Source organism: Tenrec ecaudatus, chromosome 3 (genome assembly GCF_050624435.1).
Source record: "Tenrec ecaudatus isolate mTenEca1 chromosome 3, mTenEca1.hap1, whole genome shotgun sequence".
NCBI lineage: Eukaryota > Metazoa > Chordata > Mammalia > Afrosoricida > Tenrecidae > Tenrec > Tenrec ecaudatus.
In genome coordinates, this window is record NC_134532.1 from 220,145,237 (window position 1) to 220,168,058 (window position 22,822).

Below are 22,822 nucleotides of genomic sequence, written 5' to 3' on the forward strand. Positions count from 1 at the left end.
CCAGAGAGACGTTGACTTGTGTCTCCTTGGCTGTGTGAAGGCATCCGACTGTGTGGACCGGAATAAACTGTGGATCGCCTTGAGAAGAAGGGGCATTCTGGAACCCCGCACTGTGCTGGTGCTGAACGTACGTGTGCCTGGGACAAGAGGCGGCGTGAGAACAGAACGAGGGCGCCCTGCAGGGTTGAAGACCAGGGAAGAGGTGGGCCAGGGTTGTGTCCTCCCCCATATTGTCCACTCTGTGGGCTGAGCACATCATCAGCGGAGCTGGGTTATAGGAACCAGAGTGGGCATCAGGATCGGAGGAAGGCTCATGAACAACCTGCGCTGTGCAGACGACAGAACCCTGCCTGCTGACGGTGAGGAGGACTTGGAGCCTGTGCTGATGAAGCTCAAGGACTGCGGCCCCCAGTGTGGAGGACGGCTCAGTGGGAGGAAGAGCCCGATCCTCACCAATGGACCAACAGGTCACAGCATGATCAGTGGACCAAAGGTTGAAGTTGTCAAGGATTTTGTCTTACTTGGATCCACAATCAATGCTCATGGTACCAGCAGGCAAGAGATCAAAAAATGCGTTGTTCTGGGTAGATCTGCTGCACAAGACCTCTTCAGAGTATTGAAGAGCAAGGATGCCCCTTTGAGGACAAGCCGTGGCGTTCTCCACTGCATCCTATGCCTGTGACAGTTAGACCCTGGCTAAGGAAGACTGAAGGCGAACCTGTGCGTCTCACCTGTGTGCTGGGGAATACCGACAGGAGCACGCAGCTGAAAGGACACACCGATCTGTCTCGGAAGAAGTGTAGCCCAGTGTTCCCAGAGGCCAGGACGCGGGGCTCCATCTCACGTACATTGGACCAGTTATCAGGAGAGCAGCTGGTTGAAGAAATGGGCAGAGAAGAAAGATGGCCGGGAATGTCGCCCACTAGAGGGCACGCGCTCCTGCAGGGCCCCAACCCCAACCTGAAGCTGGCTTCCAGGGGCTGGGACTAACCCCTGCGGAGGCCCGTACTGTGTGGCCTGGTCACAGGGCCTCGTCCTAGAGGGCATCTTCTGTCCCCGTGGACCCTCACTGCTCTCCAGCCAAATGTCTTCTACAGGAGGGGCCACTGAAGATTGGAGTATTCTTTCCTGGTCAGCCCTCACCTGGAAATGCCAATGAAACATGAGCATCACCGCAGCAGACAGGGGAAAGACATGGACAGGGGATGGGCGCGGACAGGTACCGGGAGAGAGCTGGGGTGGAAGGCTCCCAGCCTCGACCCCAGGCCTGGTCAAAATCTGCCATCTCCCCGGGATTAACCCTCTAGGCCATTCCCCGCTGGACCTGGGTAGGTGCTGACCACTGACCTCTGAGGTAGCAGCTTCAAGTCGTGCCATTGGCCCCCTGGCTCCCCATGCCAGTTAGGGCCACAGGGCCCACTCTATCCCTGGTGGGCTTGGCTGGGTACTGACCCCCACTCCCTCAGTTTCACCAGCAGGCGTGGCCTCTCTGTCAGCCCCTACCTGGGCAGCTCCTCCAATGGCTACTCGCACCCCAGTGGTGCAGCCCTGCACTATGACGACGTCCCCTGCATCAACGGATCGGTGAGTAGCCCGTCCACACCAGGTGGGGGGTGGTCACCACGGGCCTGGCTGCCCACAGGGGACAGCTCCTTTGTGTGGGTGAGGCCCTAGCCCAGCCCTCTCCTGGCTGTGCCATGCTGCTCACCTTCTCGGCCGGAGGGTAAGAGGCAGCCGAGAGGCAGCAGGGTGTGACCGCATGTGGCCATTCCCACACAGGGATACGCTGAGAACCCCGGGTCAGATGGCAGACACCGAACTCTTCCCTGGGGTCAGGTTTGAGGAGCAGGATCACACCACATGGGGTCTGGGCCAGCGCTGACTCAGATCCACAGGGCAGTGTCCGAACCCCCACATAGAGCCCCGGGGCCCAGCTCTACTCTCACTCACAGGAAGCCACAGCTCCAGGCAGGCAGTCCAGCTTGGGTATTGCTGAGTGCCCACCATTGGTGCCTGCCAGCCCCTGGGGTCAACTGGACTCCAGGTCTGTCCCCAGGCTCTCGTGTCTGGGATTTGTGCTGTCCACAGCCCTCATCCATGCGCATGGGCTTGGCTGATCTCCACGTGACCCGTTGGACCGCACTGACTGTGCATTGAGGGGCCGTCCGCACTTGAAGCCCAGGCAGCCCTGTTCCCTTCCATCCACTGCCCCCGTTGGCTTCCTCTGCTCAGAGCCTGCCCCTCCCAGCAGCAGTTTGGGTGCCGTGTTGAGGACATAAGAGTCTAGGCCGGGGCGGGCGGGGTCACCTTCAGACTCGTCTCCAGGGGAGGCTTTGCGTCCAGGTCACAGGAAGCCATGCTCACTAACACCCAGGGGCCCGTTGAGATACCCGGGGAAATGGAGACCAGGCAGCTCAAGGGGGCTCTCCCTCGCTCTCTCTTTGATCTCAGGAAGGTTCTGTCTGTGTCTCTGAGTCATCTCTCAAGAGAGAGTTCTCTCCCCACTCACACACACACACTCACACACTCACTCACACACACTCATACTCTCAAACACGCACACACTCTCACGCTCACACACACTCTCATGCTCACACATGCTCACACACACTCATTTTCACACACACTCACACACTCACTCACACACTCATTCTCACACACGCTCACACTCACTCACACACTCATTCTCACACACTCACACTCATACATTCTCACACTCACTCTCTCACTCTTTCACACCCTCACTCTCAAACACACACACACATTCTCACACACACGCTCACACACACACACACACACTCTCACAGTCACACACACATTCTCTCTCACACTCACACACTTTACATCTAGACTCTTCTATAGGTGTGTCTCAGAGTTTGCCTGTGAACCTGTCTTCTGGCCTCTAAGGGAGTGATGGCTCTGGTCTGAATGGTTTTGAGAACCCTGGCCCATGGCCTTGCCCTTGGCCTCCATCACAGAGCTCACCCGAGGTCACAGGACCAGGGCTCTGAGACTGTAGACAAGTCCCCAGCCCCAGGGTCAGGGGGACCACTGATCTTGAACTGTTCTCGGGTCCCTTGCACCACAGAAATGGACACAAGCAGATGACCTGCTTGGGGGACCGTAGGCAGTTCTAGTTTTGTAACAAAAGCTTCTAACTACAGGCTGGCATCCGGGAGCTGGGTGAGCGGGGTGTCTCTGTGAGCTTGCTCGTCCTTCGCTGAGTGCCTACTGACCCCAGAGCATCCGGAGGGTGGACCCTGGCAGCATCAGCCTCAGCTTAGGCCTCTCTGTCTGAGCTCCAAAGTCCCTCTGCCCTGGGAAATCATGATGGATCCTCAGTGGTGTGGGCAGTTGTGTCCTTTGGCTGTTCTGACCCAAAGGCTTGTCCAGCTGCTCTGAGAGCCCATGGGGCTCTGAGACCATGGGGTTGCCCACCAGCAATACAAGAGGGGGTCCTGGTGGTGCTGTGGTCAGGCCAGGATGCTAACCACGGAGTCAGGGGTTCAAACCCCACCAGCCCCTCCAGGAGGAAGATGAGGTTGTCTGCTCCCCTTGAGACTGATGTCCTGGAAAGGCTGCCCGGCTCGGGCCATCCCTGCATGGCAGTGGTTTTAATTGGGAGTCTGAGCAGCACAAGAGTCAGCAGGCCTGTCCTTACGTGGGGGACTTTTACACCCGGCACTTTTACACCAGGCCTGGACCTCATCTTCACATCACCATGACTTCCAAGTCATGTGGGAGGGTGATGGTGGCACACAGGGCCCGCCCACAGCCCCGCCCAGGGCGCTGGGTGACGCCCACTGCCCCCGCCTGTCACTCATGCCTCTTCGCAGAGGCCTGCCCTTCAGGCCGTGCGCAGGCGCTGTCACCACGAGCTTCACCCACGTGAGGCACCTCTATCCCTGCTTCCCCAGAGAGACGCAGGCGCTTTATCGATGAAAACGGGCTAGCGGTGGTGGGAGGGGTGTTTGTCGTCGGCTGCTAACCCGCAGAAATCCAGTTCTAGGAACCGTGGTGCCGCCCGAGCGAGGCTGCTTTCACCCTCAGTCGGTCGGTTCGCCTCGTGGTCGCTGTGGGCCCCACGGGAGCAGGCCACCGGGAGCGGCCAGCGGGTTTGAACTGCTGGCCTCGCAGCCTAGACCGCTGCCCTGCGGGGCCTGTGGGGCGCCTGCCTGTGTATGGGCCGCGCGGCGGCGGTGCGGGGTGGGTTCTCCCGGGTGTGGCCCGCGCCCTCTGTCCGCTAACCGCCCAGCTCTGTGTATTTCAGTGGGACCCTGAGGACAGCCTTCCCGCCCCCCGCAGCAGAAGCACGGGAGAAGAGGTGTTCTATGATAACGCGGGCCTCTATGATAACTTGCCGTCTCCGAAAATCTTTGCTCGCTACCCACCCGCCGAGAGGAAGGGTCCTCGGGCGCCCGCCCCCCACTGCAGCTCCTCTAACCACTACAAGCGCCCCGCCTCGCCCAGTCTGTCCGCCCCCCCGCCTCTCACTAACACCTCTTCTCAGGGGAGGGCGTCTGTCGGGCCCGGCTCCCAGGTACACAGTGCGCTCTCAAACGGTCTGCCCCTGAACTGCCCGCTCCCTCTCCGCCTGCGGACCCAGGTGCCAACCTTTGTGCCCACAATATGGCTGGGGACCGTGAGGTCAGAGGTTCAAACCCCACCGCTGCTCCGCAGGAGGGCAGCGAGGCTGTCTGCTCCCGTGGGTATTTGCAGCCTGGGAATCCCTGGGGGCAGTTCTACCCTGGCCCACTGCAGGGTCGCTGTGAGTTGGCATCCGCTGGGAGCCGTGGGTTTGTAGTACAGATTTGCACACTGTTCACACGAGGCACCCAAGAAGTAGATGTAATAGCCCCCCACAAGCCAAGTTCCTCTCGATACTGGAACTCCTTGCCGTCTGCAGCCTGCAGGAGTGGTGGAGCCACCCTGTAGGTTTCTGAGACTCTAATTCTATCTGGGTGTAGAAAGCGCTGTCCTTCTCCCTTGGAGTGGCTGGCAGTTTCAAACCGCCAACTTGTACGGGTTGCAGCCTGCCACTTAACGACCTACAGCCAGCGGGGCCCCTTCCCTTGGCACCGGGCTTTGCACCCCCTCTGCATCTGACTCTGCCCCTTCTTGGGAAAGCCCTGGGCGGGGCAGGGGTTCTGTCCAGTGAAGGCAGGGCCTTGCTTTTTCAGTGGGCAGGGGTCGCTGGGCTCCAGGCGGGAAGTGCTTTTGTTCTTTAAAAAGCTCCACACCTTCTAGGATCGGTCCCTAAAGAGAACAGTGTGTCCCTGGAGCCCAGGAAATGACCCAAGGGTTTGGAACTCTCTCTGAAGATAATAAGCGGCCTGGTGATTGAGCTGCTGCCCAACCCCCCCCCCACCCCCCCACATGGCCACAGAAGCTCCCGCTTACTTGCCCTCTGCTGGAAGACCCCTAGCGCCCACAGAAGAATGCCCCACTCACCTTCACATGGGCGTGACAACACCACCCTACCCCTGGCCTGTTTTTTTAGCGGGGAGGTCCTTAGGAAGCACAGTACATCCGCCACCGTCTGAACCTGCAATTCTGGTAGTCGCATGGGAAGATTTTTTTTTCTCCAAGGTTTATTTGGGGGACGTTTTTACTTTCAAAGATGCCTGCGTTGACGCCAGTTCTGGGGATTCTGGGTCTGTGTCCTCAAGAGCCAGCAGAGGGGTACCCTCAGGGGTGTCTCCCTCCACTGCAGCCCCTGCCTGGAGGGCAGAGAACACAACACGGTGTGCCTGTGGCTCACTGCGCAGGCGCTGGAACCTGAGCCCTGGGGCCTGGGTGGCGAAGCACCCTGCTGCCACCTGGAAGGTCAGCGGTTTGATCCCAGCAGCCCCTTGTAAGAGAAGGCTGAGGCTATCCACTCCCATGGGGACAGCAGTGCCGGGAAGCCACCCATGGTGTCCCGCTGGCCCACTGTGCGCCAGAGGCATCTCCCAGCACAGGGTTTGGGATTGGAGGTGGGGGGAGCAGGAGGTGGTATTTGGCTGACCCCAGCACGGGGTGGTCCATGTGGCCTGTGTTTCTCCTTAATTTTTGTGTAGCTTTTGTAGTTTTCTAAATTCATTTTTGCATGGCTTTTAACGAGGACACAGACCCACAGTCAGATGGCAGCACCTCCAGCCTCTCACCCTTGTGTGGTTATATTGGGGTGGGGGGGAGGAGGACTGCAGCTTCCCATCATGCAGTCTCTGGAACCCTGAGAGCAGGCCTCCACTTTAAACGAGGACATGGAGCGTTAGCCCCCTGGGGTGGGGGGAGGCAGAATTTTTATTTTTAACAACTCTTTTGGGGGGTGGGAGCCTGCACAGTGATGCCCTGAGAGGGTGCCCATCAGGCAGTGCCTGCTCCTGCAGCCCAGTGAAATGTGCTCCCCCCCGCCCCGCCCTACCCTACCCCTGCATAAAAGCCCCATTGTCACTTCCCCTCTGACCCTTGCCAAGCGGCTCCACCCTGGTAAGCCCCATACTCCCCCTGTGGCTCGTTGAACCTCTCCACTTGCTGCCATCAGCCCATCCTCATGACAAAACTCAAGTGTATATCAGAACAAAGCACAAAGCCCAGTGCCGCCCTTGTCCACTCTGACTCTCCACAACCCTGCGCTCCCACTCCAGCGAGCTACTACCACAGGCCAAGAGCCAGGGTTCTGTTCAGTCGGTTAAAAACCCCGAGGGCAAACATGGGTGGGGCGTGTGCTGCCTCAACTCACTAGCTTCCCCTTGGGGCCCTGCTCAGGTATGACAAGAGGGCACTGCCCTCTTAGGGCATCACTCAGCGAGCAAGCCTGGGGACAGAAAGCCTGCTGCCCCCAGGACTGCCCGGCAAACATGGAAGCCCCAGGCCTTCACACCGCAGGGTGGCTGGGATCACTGGTGGGTCTTAAAGTTGTCAGTTTCTGTGCCAACCTCCTGAGACGCCATCACTCTGTGACCTTCCAGCCAGACGCATTCTGGGGAGAGCTCCCTCGTGCTTGGGATCTTATTTCTAGAAGCTTCTTAAGGCTCTCAGGAATGTCCCACCAACCCAGGGCGGTGGAAACCAGGTTGGTTTCCTGTGACCTTCACATGATTCTGCCACATGGAGTTCTGCTTTAAACGAGCCCCAGGGCAAAAAAGGTTTTATTGGGAAGAGACATCCGATTCCGTCCCGGTGCTAATTTCCTCTCACATTGTTCCCACAGTTGAAGAATAAGAAGCCCCCAGCAGCATCTAACGGGGTCACAGGCAAAGGGAAGACACCGAGCGGGCCACAGAGAAAGGCGGACGCCACAGCCGGCGTGAAGCGAACCCCTTCCAGTAAGTGTGTGCCGCCTGCAGGCAGGGCTCTAACAGCGTCGTCTCTGCTCACCTGCTCAGGTAGACCCAGCAGAAACGGGGCAGTGCTGTCCACCGTGGCAGGCGTGGAAGGGAAAGCAGGTGGTTTGTCAGCTGTAGAGCTGGTGGTTGCTGCTGCGGCCCTGTTGGCCCCTGCCCACGGCGGCCCCACATGTGTGTCAAGAAACAATGCCTGGGCACGCTCTATGCCCACCATGGTGGGGGAGGGGAGAATAGCTGAGCCTGGGTCTCCTGGTGGCCACAGAGGGCTCGGCCACAGACCCACTCCTGCCTCTTGCAGAGCTGATGATGGGCCTTATCCCTGAGTCATGTGGGAGGCAGGCAGCATGGCGGCTCGTGCTAGGGGTCAGTCCTGTGGCCGCCCTCAGACTGCCTGCCCCTCCAGGGTGATGGAATGTAATCCTCCTCCAGTTTGTGATCTACTGTGAGCAGCCAGCCGACTGAAAACCAGTCAACAGGAAGCCAATCCGTTTTGTTGGGGGTGTGCCCTGCGGCGGGTCTATGAAGTCGTTCTGGCAAAGCTCACACTCTGGATCCTGCCGGGGCTCGTGGCGGGCACCTGCTGACAGCCCTGCTTTCCTACTCAGCCAGAGGGTCCTCACCCTTCAGAGTAGGGCCTCCTTGCCACGGAAGCTGAGCTTCAGGCTACAGAGTGAGCAGGGCAGGGGATGGGGGGGACACAAGCTGGGCATCCTCGGCCTGGATTGGTCTCTATGAGGTGCTGCTGTCACTTAGCTACCCCAGGGCCTGGGTCATGTGGAGGGCATTGAGGGCTTTTCTGGAGCAGGGCGCCTGGGGAAGCACAGTGTCTGGAACCACTGTGATAGCTACCGAAAGAAATCCGGATGCCAGACGGTCTGTGGAGTCAACCCTGAGGGTCCAAGGTCAGTTCCCAACAGAACACAGGACCTGCAGCTTCACGGCACGCATTATGACACAGTACACAGTGACACCAGTACACTCTTCAAGCCATGCCTTCTCCCTGGACACCCTGCGCCATTCCCCTGCCCTCCTGAGTCACCGCTGCCCACTTGTCACACCAGGATAGGCCCCCACAAGCTCAAGGTGCTTAGTGCACGGGCGTTCACTTCTGAGGCCCCCGGAGGTTCAGGCCAGGTGCAGAGAGGACGTAGAACAGGGAAATAATTGCTGATGCCAGGTGGATCTTAGCAGAAAGCAGAGCATTCCAGAAAGATGCTTCCTTATGTTTTACTGACTGTACCAAGGCCTTCAGCTGTGTGGATCATAGCAAACTGTGAATTAATTACACCAAATGTGGGAATTCCGGAACCTTTCCTGTGCTCATGCGGAACTTGTACGTGGATCAAGAGGCAGTTGTGTGGACAGAACCAGCGAATACTGCACGGTGTAAAATCAGGACAGGTGTGCGTCAGGGTTGTATTCTCTCAGATTTATTCAGTCTTTATGCTGAGCAAATCATCAGAAGCTGGATGTGTTAGTCTGGGTCGACTAGAGAAACAAATGCAGAGACACTCGCGTGTGTAAGAGAGAGTTTTATATCCAAGAGTAATAATATATTAAGAAAACATCCCAGCCCAGTCCAGTTCAAGTCCATAATTCTGACAATAGCGCCCATATATGTGATACCAGTCTGTAAACTCCTCTTCAGACTCACGCAGCACATGCAATGACGCCAAAAGCAGGAAGATTCCAGGCCGGTGGGTGGAAAGTCTTGTGGAAGCAACTTAGGGCTGGGTGGGTCTCCACGTGGCTCCTCCAGCTCCAGGGTTCTGGCTCCATCAGCGTGGTCCCATGTGGCTTGTCAACAGGAATGTGTAGCAGAGAGTCTGTGTGTCCTGCCTCCAGGGAGGAAGACAGGGGTTCCTAGAATCCTCAGGAGAAGGCCACGCCCACACAGAGGTCTTATTGGCTATGACCTGATTGATGGGCTAGACTCCACCCCTTTATTCTTATTTATCAAGTTGATGTGAAATTGTGTAACTGCCACACTGGCTTATTTGAAGAAGAGTGTGGCATCAGGATCGGAAGGAGGCTCGGGAACAACCTGCGGTTGACACAGATGACACAGCCTTGCTTGCTGACAGCTAGGAGGACTTGAAGCCCTTGCGATGAAGCTTGAGAATGGCAGCCTTCAGTATGGATCGGAAGACCGAAATCCTCACCACTGGACCAACAGGTCACATGATGATCGATGGAGAACAGGTTGCCATGGTCATGGTTTTTGTCTTACTTGGATCCAGCCGTTAAGAGCCTGTGCGATGCATTGTATTAGGTAAATCCTCCCCACAAGCCGTCTTTAGAGCCTCAAAGAGCAAGGACGCTGTTCTGACAGCATCAGCTCCACATCCAGGATCAGAAAACCCAGTCTCCTGCACAAAAGCCTCAGCTTCACTGCCCTGGGGCCGGGAAGTCCACACTCTGCCCCCTGCCCTGGCTCCAGGTTCTGCTGCAGCCGCCCTGATGGTACAGCTGTCACCTGGATCCAGGAGGTTCCCTGCACAGGGATCTCAGGTCCAGAGGACACGCTCCTCTCCTGGCTCCTGCTGGTCATGAGAGCCCTCCTGCTGCTGCTCAGAGGGCTGGTTTACAAGCAGCGGATGACTCTCCAGGGAATCCTGTTCACAATGACTCCCAGTGAATCTTACAGCACCTTCCCCACCACCTGCTCACCAGACTCATGCAGGGAAAGGTCGTGGGTGGGCGTGGAGACTGGCTAGAAGAGCCACGCTCGGTGAGGCGCTGCCCAAGATTTGCAGCCTTGGAATGCCAGGGAGCAGGCTACCACCCTGCCACTATTCGTCGTGGTTCTCCATGGGAGGTTACGTTTAGTATTGTTGGGAACATGGCCGACACACATGGAAAAGCTGAACTCGCGGGCATGGAGTCAGTTCGAAACCGTTGCTGCTGACCACAGCAGAAACCCGGACTTCACCCTGAGCTTCTGCTGGTTTCGAACCGGGGACGATGCAGATAGACACACCTCTGTCTTTGCTCTTCTAAATCGTGGCACCCACCTGGCCACCCAGTCAGCCCCCACACTGTTAGCGCGGGCCGCGGTGACTGACGGTCTTCACGCCCTGGGACCCCCTCGTGCCTTCATCCCAGTCCTCCTCCACCGGGTGTCCCCTCCCCGCCCCACCTGCCGCCAGCCCTCTTTTGTGCCCCACGTTGGCTCACCCACGCGGTGCCCGATGCAGAACCTGTCACTTGCCGTCTGTTATGCAGCTTTGCGTGGCGTTCGGGGTGTGCCTGGCAGTGGCTGTGTCCAGCGTCCTTCCTTGGTATGCTGAGGAACATGCCCCGGGTGGCTGGACCCCACTGGTAGTGTCCACTCCTCTGGTGGGGGGGGGCCTCGGGACCTGTCCCTTCTGGCGGTGTGCCCAGTGGCGTCCGGACTCCTTTAGCACCTGTAACTGAAGGCCTGGGCGCTGGTCACTTGCAGCATTCCCCTCCCCCCACACCCCGACTCCCTTCCTGGTGCGCTGCCCGGGGAACCTCACGGTGCACATCTGCCGCGGTTTGCTCGTCCAGGTGCCGACCAGTACAGATACGGCAAGAGCCGCGTGGAGGCAGACGCCCAGCGGCTGCAGAGCCAGGAGGGAGAGCTGCTGGCACGGAAGGAGGCGCTGCGCACCCGGCTCGCACAGCTGCGCCAGGAGCGGAGGGCCCTTCGAGCGGCCCTGGAAGTGAACACAGGTACGGGAGCAGGGACAGGGCGGGGGGGGGGGGAGCTGTAGCCCCCTCCCCCAGAGTTAGGCCGCTCAGCAGGAGGGATCCCCGTCTGGGTGGGGTCCAGGAGTCCTGAGGAGAGGTCCCAACACAGGGAGAGCAAAAGGAGCCTCACTGGAATTGGGGGGCAGGGGGTGGGGGCAGTAGGTCCAAGGGGCTCAGGCTGAGTCAGGAGCCCACCCCTGACCCCAGGACTGCTGGACCTTTGTCATGGTGCTGGGGACAAGGTGGCAACCAGGAACCCTGGGGCAGTGCAGTGTTGTGACCCATCGATGGCCCAGGCACGGGTGTGTGGGTATGTTACCATGTGCATGAGTGACTGTGCTGGCCATGCCAGGCCCTAGAGGCTCATCAGAAATCCCAGGATCCTCCAGACCCACCTCGCCTCATGACCCCGACACATCTGTGCCCCCAGGAGCCCCATAGGACAGGGTAGAACTGCCCCCCGAGCATCCCTGGACTTTACAGCTTTGCAGGAGCAGACAGCCTCGTGGTCCTCGCATGGAGCCACAGTGGGGTTAGAACTCAGACCTTGTGGTTGGCAGCTCAGTCTGCAGCGCACAATGCCACCCAAAAGGTCACTGTGCAGCCGAACTGACTCGGGGTTAGTTCTATGCGTAAGCTCTGCACGTGTAAGCCGGGTACTGAGCTCGTCACAAGCTACATACACCATATAAGCTATGTACATAAAGACTCAGCAACCCTAGCAGACAGGGCAGCACTGCCCCTAAGGGCTTCCGAGACGGAACTCTCCACAGCATAGAAAGCCTCCTCCCCCTCCCGAGCGCTGGCTGGTGGTTTGGAACTGCTGACCTGATCCTTGGTAGTCCAATGCATAACCACTGTGCCACGAGGGCTCCCTTATGTCCATGTAAGCCATCTATGTCTATGCTATCTAAACATAACGTTCTAGATGTAGAACTATCTGTTGTGAAGGCCCATCCTGTGGTCTCCAGCTCACGGCTGCCCTGCAGGACAGAGTAAAACTGCCCACGGGTCTGCTGGGCTGCAGACCTGCGTGGGAGCAGCAGGCCTGGCCTCTCTCCCAGGAGGCTGCTGATTTGATTCCCCGACTGTGCTGTGGGCAGCCCAGCGACTCACCCGCTGCACGCCCACATGCTTAGTGATCACCAGAAATGCACAAAGCCACCAAGCTTCTAACTGCTCGGATGGGAGATGGGGAGTCCCTGTCCGCAGAGTTCCCTCAGCTGTGGTCTCTTTCTTTGTAAAGTTTTGTGAGCACATCGTTCATGTATCATACAGTTCAATCCTATTAACCGGAGCTGTGCAGTCACTACCATGGTCCATGTCAGAGCCTTGTCTTTTTCCCTGTCCTCATTGCTGTCACTCCCCTTTTCCCCCAGCCTCCCTGCCCACTCCCCACCCCCACCCTCCGGAGCCATTCATTAACCCAGCTACTGCCTACAGATTTACCCAGCCTGGATTGCATGCACGGGGAAGCATACGCAAAGCACAAAGCCCTAGCAACAGTAGCAGAGTGACTCGGCACAGACGCAACAAGAGAAAGCAGAAACGAGAAATGAGAGCCAGTTTCAGATCCTGAAGGCGCCGGCCAGGCCTTGATTCCATGGCTGCTGTGTTGGCTGGCCATGGGTTCAGCCAGTAGGGGCCTGGGCAGAGCAGCCAGTGAGGGGTGAGCACAGCAGACAGACCCCCCAGCTGTGCGGGTGCAAACCCCTTGGGGACCCATGTGCTCCACGTGCCACTGAGGCCCAGGGCTCGTCCCTGAGGACCCCAGCCCCATCACCCATGAAGGGAAGGGGCTGGCGGGGCCACTGTCGCGGGGCCAGCTCCATGTGGCATCCTATGCAGGCAGGAGGACGCAGACCAGCCTGGAGGAGAAGCTGAAGCAGCTGGAGGAGGACTGCAGGCAGAAGGAGGCCGAGCGCGTGAGCCTGGAGCTGGAGCTGACTGAGGTGAAGGAGAGCCTGCGCAAGGCCCTGGCCGGCGGCATCACCCTGGGGCTGGCCATTGAGCCCAAGTCGGGGACCTCCAGCCCACAGGTACGCGCCAGGCCCGGGGCCCCAGTCAGTGGGGCATGCTGTACCGAAAGAGGGGAGCAAAGCCAGCTCTCTCCTCCAGATGGATGGCCAGGAGTCCCTTTTGATGGTCCATAGATGGGTGGGCCCCTGGGGGCCAAGTAGAAGGCTGAGGAGGATTGCCACCCAGAGATGCCTTGGAGAAAAGCCTGCCGCCTGCTTGTTGAACTTGCCTGTGCCCTGTGGAGCTCCTGCCAGTCAGGCCGCGATGTGGCAGCAGGGTGTCTGGCTAGCCAGCCTCTCAGAGCCGTCATCACCAGCCCCCTTGTCTGCGGGGCCTGTGGGTGGACGCCACCTCCTAGCTCCGGAGGGCAATCTGGGGTGCCCAGGTCCTGGTGTGAGGGCAGCTGGCTAGATGGGGTCGATGTCACCTACATGCTGAGCATTCAGCTGGACCATGGCTTGTGTCTCCCTGGGAACCACCCCCACACCCACTGGCCTCCCTAGTATCGCCATGCCACATCCCTCTCCAAGCCACTGTCCTGTCCCCCTCTGTCCCCGCCCATGCTGACTTCCCCAGCGCACCCTTCCCTTCTTCATTGCCCCCTGTTACAAACAGCTCTAAGGACACAGGTAAGAGTCGACCCCGGGGGTCCAGCACCAGCAAATGTACCCACATGCCTGCCATGATGACCAGTGGCTTCTCTGGTCCCAAGTGATGCCCTGAGCCACATTCGACACTGGTGTCCTTGGCACAGTGGCCCTTGTCCGCGCCACGAGGATGGGCTGTGGATGGGCCCCGAGTGGACACTGGGCTCTGTGCAATGCCTCGGGGATGGGCGTAGACCCTGCTGGGGCCACCCACAGAGTGATTGGGTCCCCTGAGCCTGGGTGCCATGCCTGGGGTGACCGGTCCCAGAGCTGATGCTGGCAGCTGATTGCTGCCTCTGCTGCCACCAGTGCCTGACCTCAGTGTCCCTGTCTGGACTGGGCATGGCAGCAGATCCAAGGGCTGGGCACTGACCACATGCTCAGTGTGGTGCTGCCAGCGTCCCAAGCCCACTCTAGCTTCCACATGAGCTGCGTTCCCACCGGGAGCCCCACCTCACTGACCTGGCTCCATCCACAGTCTCCTGGGTTCCGGCATCGGACACTGGAGAACTCGCCCATCTCTAGCTGTGACACCAGTGACGCCGAGGGCTCCGTGCCCATCAACAGTGCCCTGAGGGCACGCCCGCCGGCAGCCGCCACTGGCAGCTCCCCCTGCAGAGGCCACGTGCTGCGAAAGGCCAAGGTAAGCTCGCCCTGACCACGCCCCCACACGGAGACCCCACCCCCATGACCACGGACCTCCCTTCCCTACTTAGAACCCACCCTATATATATATAGACCAGGACCCCACATCTGAGACCCCGCCCTACAGACCCCACACACAGACCATGGCCACAGACTTCCCTTCCCAAGATCTGAGACCCCACGCCCACATCCACACTCCCCCACAACCCTGCACCCCTGCCTCTCTGCCCAGCAGCAGGGTCCCTACTCCTGCAGCCTCTCTGCTCTGCTCTGGGCCCTGGGATGCTTCTGGCCCTGTGTCCTCCAGAGGGACTTCTCAGATGTCCACACAGTGAGGGGACCATGTCCTCCTTTCTGCCTTCACGGGGCTGGGGACAGGGAGAACCAGGACCAAGGCTGAGCCCCAAGAGTGGACACCAGACCTGCTTTACACACCGATTCCCTATGCTGACCACAGCTGCTCACCGGCACAGAGGGGCCCAGCTGGCACAGCAGCTAAAGCGGGCACCCCCTAGCCCTGAGCTCCGTGGCCCTGCCCTGCCAGCCGCCGTGTGGGCAGGAGAGGGATGCAGGGTCAGCAGTGATAAAGACTGCTGGCCTCCCCCTGTGCGTCAGGGCAACTGGGCCACCGTGGGGTGGGGTTGGAGCTGAGCATTTTAAACACTGTGCTTGACTTCTGTCCCCATGGTCATCATGGAGGCCGCATGGCCGTCTCTGACCGTGTGTCCTGCTTGCCTCGTCAGGAGTGGGAACTGAAGAATGGGACCTAGGGGCTGCGGGGCAGCAGGCGGCATCTGGCCCTGCACCACGTCCATTGCCCTCCGCCAGCACCGCCTGCCCGGCCACCCGCCCGCCCTGTGGGACCCTCCCCGGGAGCAGCAGGACAGGCAATTATTCTGAAGCCAGCATGGGCCCACGTGCCCATTTCCTCTCTTCTGCCAAACAGCACCTTGTGCCCTCAGTTTCCAAGTCCACGCGACACGGGGTGCTGGGTACACTGCCTGGAATTGGGGTGCCCAGGACAGGTCCACCTGTCAGCGGGACATGTGGACAGGGAGGGCATCTTGAGCCCTGGCTGCTGCTCCGCTGTGACTGGCCAGGCACCTGAACAGCGGCTGGTGGCTGGACAATGGGCCGGAGTCCCTCCACCCTACCCCTACCCCAATCACGAAAAGCCATGGGCAAGAGCAACCTGCTCTGGCCCGTTTTATACCTTTTCTTCTGCTTTTTAAAATATTTTTAAAATTTTGACAAATGCTTTCTGTCACAGGACATGAAAAGCTGCCACTCTGGTTACACTGTTGTTAAAATGTCCTTTTCCACGTAGACCTCTGCCTGGGGGCGCCTTTGAATCTGGCCCCGCCCCCACTGTGCAGCCGCCAGTTGGTGGTGGCAGCTGTGGAGAAGCCTGAGCCTCCTCCCTTCCCAGCCCCAGCGGCACCACGGCCCAGTAAGGGGGAGAGGGGGTGCTGGGTGCTGGGATCATCATGGCTTAGTACTAATCTCTAGCCCCCAGCCTTTTTCAGCAGACTGGTCCCCAATAGCTCTTCCCTTCCTGGGCACAAGGGACCCTCTGGGACCCCATGGCTGACCCACGATGTCCTCTCATGGACATGGGGTACCTGGTAGGATCCCACAGCTGGTGTCTCGCCCTTTTGAAGGGTGGCAGGAGGAAGAAGCCAGGCTTGTTAGGGACCTGCCTGGGGTCAGCCGTGGGACGAGACCCTCTGTGATGGAGTCCTAGGCTGTGTGACCACGTGTGTCCACAACTCTCTCCTACCAGCGCAGTAGCAGTGCTGTGTGGGTGTGGCCTCTGTCTCATCACAATGTCCTTGCCCAACACACACCTGTGTGCTGGTACCCCGTGGAACCCTGCACCCCTCCCCTCCTCAGGTCCCCTCAAACACTCCACCCCCCAAAGCCTCTGGGTGTTTCTGACGGCACGGGGACAGCTCACCCCCGTCTCCAGACCCGACTTAGAAGCTACCGAGCCCGAGTCTCAAGCCTGCTGGATCTCAAGGTCAGCTCTGGTGTGGGGTCTGCAGGCATCAGGAGGAAGCTGGGAAGCACTAGGGCAGGCTGGGGGCCCCCTGCCTGCCTCGTCTGTGCCCACAGTCACCTGGGAAGAGAGGTCTGTTGACAAATCAGAGGGTCCACCCAGTCCCTACCCCCACCCCCAGAGGGGGAGAGAGGCCCCTGAGTCACTTGGGGGTTCAGCCAGGGCTGCAGACAAGCTGCTTGTGTCCCTGTCCCCGGCTGCTTCTGTGCAGGAAGTGTCTAGCACCTCCTTGAGCTGCTGGCTGGGGGAGAACCAGCACCAGAGGGTCGGAGCAAAGTCTGAAAAGCTGTCACCAGCATTGGCCCAAGCCGAGCCCTGGTCCTCACTCACCCGGCATCTGGCCCAGTCTGTGTTTCAAACCCAACCCAGGTTTGAGCCTCCACCTCTGGGAGAGGACAAGACACTGCTGGCCCCCTCGGGGCCCTGCCCATCCCGAGTCCTTCAGATTTGATCAGAAACAATGTTTGTTTAAAGCGTTGGCTACAAATGGTTATTTATTTGTATATGCTCAAGAAAGAGTTTTTAATTTATATTTGTACATATTAGACACGTAGGCACCTTGACTGAGCTCACTTCACCCTGTACCCTGAGACCTGCGCCACAAGAGGCGGCTCCTCCTGCCTCGGGGGACACTATGAGGACACAGGGAGCGGGCTATGGGTGGTGAGGTGGTCCACAACCTGTGTGCAGGGCACATGGCCGGGACGGAGGTGGCCACCTTTCCATCTCTGTGTTACATGGTTCCAGTCACCAGTGTGCCCCACAGTCTTGTAGGGCCCAGTCCAGACAGGTGGGCCATCCAGGTGTCCCCCTCATGCCCCCCATGCCATTTCCTGGCTACACCGTGCTAAGGTGCCCTGAGACTGCCAAAGCCCTCCGTCCACGTATATCCTCCAGCTCCACATCGCGCTCAGCCTTCTGCACAGATACCAAGGGCTGGCTGACCACGCTGCTTTGGTCACCAGAAGTGGCCTCAGTGTCACCCCAGCATGTCACCTCCTTGTCAGACAATGCGGTCCTTTGACAGAAGAGGCCTGGTGGCCAGCCGGCCTCCAGAGAGACAGCCTCTCCCCTCCTCCATCTGCCTCAGCGCAGCCAGTGTCCATTAGCCCCTCCCACACTTGCCACCGCCCCCCCCCCTATGTTCTCCAGAGGCACCAATCGGGCTTCCTAGGCAGGTTTTCAACACCACCCCCCAACCAGGTCCCTCGCCCAAGGCCATCACAGCCCACCTGGGAGCCCCGCAGCCCCAGCAATCAAGTCCAAGGCAGAGTTTAGAAACAGCCTCTTCCAAGAAGGGCTGGGCTGCCGGCCACAGGCCCGTGGATAAGGTGCCCCAGCTGGCTGTGGTCCCACCGCGTTTCTTGTGATGCAGGGCTCCTACTCCCTCCTTATCTGTTTGTTGTTTTTTCTGCAGTCAGTTTTTAGCAAGAACAGCCAAGCTTGGGTTCCGGCTTTGTCTCCACGCGGGGCACCGGCTCTCTGTTGTGCTTCCTGTGGTCTGGACTGGACCACGCAGGGCTGGCCGAACACTGTGAAGGGGCGGGAAACTTGGGGGGCTAAGGGCTTTGGGTTTTAAATTGTTTTGTAATTGTTACCTTTGTGCCGTAAGGCGGCTCTGGACATAACAGCCTGGTGTGCATAGGACAGGCGGAAACCCTGTCGGTCCTGCGCCTGAGCCCCTGGGTGTAGCCACTGTGTCCGCCCATCAAGCAGAGGCTCTTAAGCTGACCCTCTGCTTGACCGAGGACCCAGCTCTGAGGAGCAGGTAAAACGGCTGCCACCTCAAGCACCCAGCAGCACCCTAAGTCCCAGCCAGGGGCCTGCCCACCTGGTGGCAAGGAGGCCTCTCCAGCGGGAACCCGGCCAGCTGCAGGCGCCCCACTGCCTGCTTTCCCGGTCACATCCCCTCAGAAAGACCGGATTCCCTGAGGACAAGCACTGGGAGGGAGAGGTTTCCAAAACAGCCTCCCCAGATCGGAATTCTCAGGACCAGAGGACTTAGGGAGCAAGCGTTTCATCAGACTACACACTCGCTGCACATGCTCACAGCCACAATGTGACGATCCCTGATCTGTCTGCCGGGGGCGGCGCCGAGCCACAGACACGCCGCTGCTTCAGAGCCCCACACACCTCATTTTGTAGCTCCCCCCCCCACAAAATCTGTTTGGCTAATGGGTTTTTCTATGATTTTACACGGTAGAGCTGACGGGCGCCTGTGGCGTGACCTGTGTGTATGCTGAATAAAACCGTACTGTCCCACAGCGCCTGCGTGTCCTCGCTGCCTGCCCACCCGGGTGGGAGGCTGTGTGGGAGGGGAGCAGGGTCAGGAAGAAGTGGGGGAGACCTTGTTATGTTGACAAGACTGGTGAAAGGTCGTTCACTCCCACTCCCGCCCTGGAGCACCTACTGGGGCGTGTGGGTGAATGCTCTGGTGCTGCCCCAACCCTGGGGCTTCCAGACAGGCCTTCCACAGGTGTCTCTCGGAGCCCTGGTGCAGCCATCCCCTGATCCCTGTGGGGACAGATGGACGGTAGCGGCCCAAGCCCAGGGCTGGGGGAGGGAAGGGTCAGAGGAGGCGTGGAGGGGCAGGGGGTGTTATGTTGGTGGACGATGAGTCCCTGGAGGCTTGCAGACCCAACTGTGCCCCTGGGCTGGACATGGCATTGTCACTGACACAGCTGTGTAACACACAAAACATCTGTCCCGACAGCCGGGCACTGCAGGACAGGCTCGGGGCCTCACCTTCGTCTCACCCCAGATGCGCTGTGGGCTGGGCTGTACTCCAAGCAGAGTGTTGCTGGTGGTTATAACCCTAGGGCCTGTGGGAGGTTGGGCCTGCAGGGAGTGGCCTCTGCAAATGGCGGTGGCGAGTGCTCACAGGCAGAGCCCAGAAGGAGGCGGGCATGTCCAGAGGGCGGCCTGGGCTTGAACCCTGGAGCTTGGGTGGGTGGAGCGGGTGAGCCCTAGGAGCAGGTTTTAGCTGAGTGGCACAGGGGTGTCTAGCTGGGTGGAGGGCAGGGCGCTGGGGACGAGGAGGGGGAAGGGGCAGCAGGCATGTCCAGGTCCCTCAGGGGCCAGTCCTCCCTGTGATGGCCTACTGAAAAGGCGGTGAAATTGGCAGAGGTTACTCTTGGGTCCCCAAGGCCAGCCTGGCCCTGCATCCCAACATGTGACCACTGTGCAACCGGTTGACAACAGATGCTGTAGCGACCACAGGTGCCACTGTGTGGGCTCTGGCCACAGCAACCCTGTGCACCACAGACCGACACACTGCCCATCGCTGCAGCAATCTCAGGCCTCCTCCAGTCAGGCACAGGCTGCAGCCACAACCTCAGTCCATCTGTTGGAGGGCCCTCCTCGGTTTTCTGTCCCTCCATTTAGACATCGGGCTGTGTTCTGCAGGGTCCACAGTCCAAAACCACCAGCCGACCGGCCTCTCTTTCAGAGGAAGACAGGCTTTGCTCCTCCCATAACTGGTAGTCTCATCGGGGCACTTCTACCCCGTCTTGAAGGGTCACTATGAGTCGGTATCTACTTTGCCAAGTTTTCCACTTTCCCAGGCACAATGCCCTTCTCCAGGGACTGGTCTCTCTTGGCAACATGTCCAAAGTACATGACAACGTCTCACCATCCTTGCTTCTAAGGAGCACTCTGCATTGGTTAAAATCAGGAAAGGTGGGCATCAGGGTTGTGTCCTCACACCATTCCTCACCCAGTGTGTCCACTGAGCAAATCGTCAGAGAAGCTGGATTCCATGAGGAAGAGTGTGGCATCGTGATTGGAGGAAGGCTGGTGACCAACCTGTGGTATGCAGATGACACAGCCCTGCTTGCTGACAGTGAGGGGGACTTGAAGCACCTGCTGATGAAGATCAAGGATGTCAGGCTTCAGTGTGGATGACGACTCATTGTCAAGACCCAAATCCTCACCACTGGACCAACAGGTCCTAGTATGATCAATGGAGAAGAGATCGAAGCTGTCAAAGATTTGTCTCGCTTAGATCCACAATTGGTGCTCATGGGAGCAGCAGTCAGTAGGTCAAAGGACACGTTGCATTCAGTCAGTCTTCAGCACAAGACCTCGTTAGGGAGTGGGAATGTGAGGGTGTGACCTAGAGGACTAACGTGTGCCTGACCCACGCCACACCATCACCATTGCATGCTGTGCACTGAAAAGGAAGTCTGGAGACGAAGGGATGTGTTTGAGCGGCAGGCAGAGCTGTAGACGAACATTGACAGCACCCTGGGCCGCGAGCCGGACAACCCGATCTGCCCTGCCGTACGTCCAGAGTGGCCCTCAGAGGTCAGGATGGTGAGAGTGCTCCGATCCGGATGCCACACTCTTCTCCTCATTGTGCAGCTTCTCTGGGGACATATACGCTCAGCGCACAGGTTAAGTCTGGTGAGGTACAGCCCTGACACACGCCTTTTCTGATTTGAACCCTGCAGTGGTCCCTTGTTCTGATCATGGACACAAGGAAGTGTTCTGGAAAACCCATTCTTCTCAAGGTTATCCATGGCTTGTTATGATCTTCATAGTTGAATGCCTTGGCATAATAAATAACACACAAGCAAACATCTTTCTGGTACTCTCTGATTTCAGCCAAGATCCATCTGACATCAGCAATGAGATCTTTTGTTCCACGCTCTCTTCTGAATCCGGCCTGAACCTCGGGCAGCGCCCTGTCCAGGTACTCGGGCAACCATTGTTGGATGATCTTCAGCAAACTTTTACTTACATGTGACATCAATAACTTTTTTCTATGGTTTGAGCCTTCTGCTGGGTCACCTTGCTTTGGAATGGGCACAGATAAGGATCTCTGCCAGCCTGTTGGCCAGGCAGCTGCCTTCCAGATTTCCTGGCACATCAGTGCCTCCAGTGCCGCTTTAGCTGCTGAAACATGAGTTGGTTTTCTGTCAGCTGACACCACCAGTCTTTACCAGAGCCAACAGCCTCTTGTTTCTCCTTCAGAGCAGATGGTGGGTTTGAACTGCAGAACTTTCGATGCAGCCAAGAGCCCCTTAAAACAAAAGCACAATCATGTTGACTCATCACAGCCCTGTAGAGCAGGGTGGAATGCCCCACGGCTTTCTGAGACTAACTCTGACTTCAGCAGCAGCAGCTCACCTTGTCACCCCCACACCACCAGGGCTCCTCAGGGCTCCAGGACACCTGGTGACCACATCTAGGGAGTGGGAGGTGGGCTGGCTTCCGTTGACCACACCCCTGTCGAGGGCACCTTTGGGAGTAGATCGTGTCCATACCCAGGTTCACTTCCAGCTGATGGTCATCTTTCTCAGAGCGGCCTCGTCTGGCCCGTTTGGGACCACTCTCTGCACAGGGATGTGGAGCCGGACAGCAGGGCCCCACACTGTGGGCTTTCTCAGCTGGGTGCAGTGAGGGTGGGGGGGTGGGCACATGAGTGAGGGCAGAGGGCTGGGCACCACAGATTCATCCCACTGAGCCTCAAAGCAAGTGTCCTGGGACCCCTGGAGTGGGCCCTCGGGCCCCGAGAGCAGCTGACGGAGGGGTAGACACCCGTCCCCTCTGGAGGTCCTGGGTAAGAAACTCCCCATCTCCCTGGGAAGCCTCTGTGGGTTTGTTCTCTGGGTGGCTGGCCACTCCTGCAACACCCACCGGAGGAAAGCTATGATGGGGCAGCTCTGGGGGAGCCCTGCTCTCAGGGCACCCGCTCCAACTGCCCCTGGCCTGCTCTGCTGGGGGGTGGGCACAGGTGGGTCAGCGGTCTGCTCTCTTGGACACCAAGAATGAGCACAAGAGCAGCCTGGGAGCCTGGCCCCGCTCTTCAGAGCCAGGCACTCGAGGCCCCCAGGGCCTGGGCCGTCACCCCTCAGGTGAGGCCTTGTTCAGAAAGCTGATGGACAGTGGCAGGCAGCCAGGGCCAAGTCCCCTCCTGGTGGCCAACCATGGAAGGGCACTTGCCAGGGAACTGGCCCCTCTGCTGCCCCCCATACAAGTCCCCTGGACAGCGATATGGCCTTGCTTCGCCTTTGACAAGTAACCAGGCAGGGGCAGAGTCGGACATCAGAGTGTCGGACATCAGGGTAGGTAAAGCCAGAAACTAAAACAACTTACAGCAACCCTGGGGGACAGTGTGGAACCGCCCCACGGGGTTCAAAGAGACAGAAACTATGGGAGCAGAAGCCGTCTTCTCTCGTAGAGCAGCAGGCGGGTTTGGACCTTGGACCTGGTGGTTCGAAGCCCTGGATGTCAGTGCAGTGAGGAGCAGAGAGAGACCTCCAGGAAACAGGGCAGCCCTGCGGGAGCCAGGGAGCCAGGACTGTGAGGCTGGTGCCGGCCCGGCAGGCGGTGCCCCTCGGCTGTGCCCCAAGGCGGAGCACAGACAGGGACAGCGGCAGTAAGGCAGAAGCATCCCAGGCCCA

At 58.9% G+C, this 22,822-nt stretch overlaps 1 protein-coding gene across 1 annotated transcript in view; it reads left to right on the top strand.

Annotated features, from left to right (window-relative positions):
- The window catches only part of AFAP1 (actin filament associated protein 1), a 68,852-nt gene extending 50,173 nt beyond the window's left edge, over positions 1–18,679 (top strand). Inside the window, exons 12-17 of the mRNA XM_075544653.1 lie at positions 1,467–1,584; positions 7,196–7,310; positions 10,863–11,027; positions 12,894–13,084; positions 14,190–14,354; positions 15,100–18,679. Coding sequence (XP_075400768.1) covers positions 1,467–1,584; positions 7,196–7,310; positions 10,863–11,027; positions 12,894–13,084; positions 14,190–14,354; positions 15,100–15,126 — 781 coding nt within the window. The 3' untranslated portion in view covers positions 15,127–18,679. The remainder of the gene's footprint in view (positions 1–1,466; positions 1,585–7,195; positions 7,311–10,862; positions 11,028–12,893; positions 13,085–14,189; positions 14,355–15,099) is intronic.
- Positions 18,680–22,822: the final 4,143 nt, after the last annotated feature.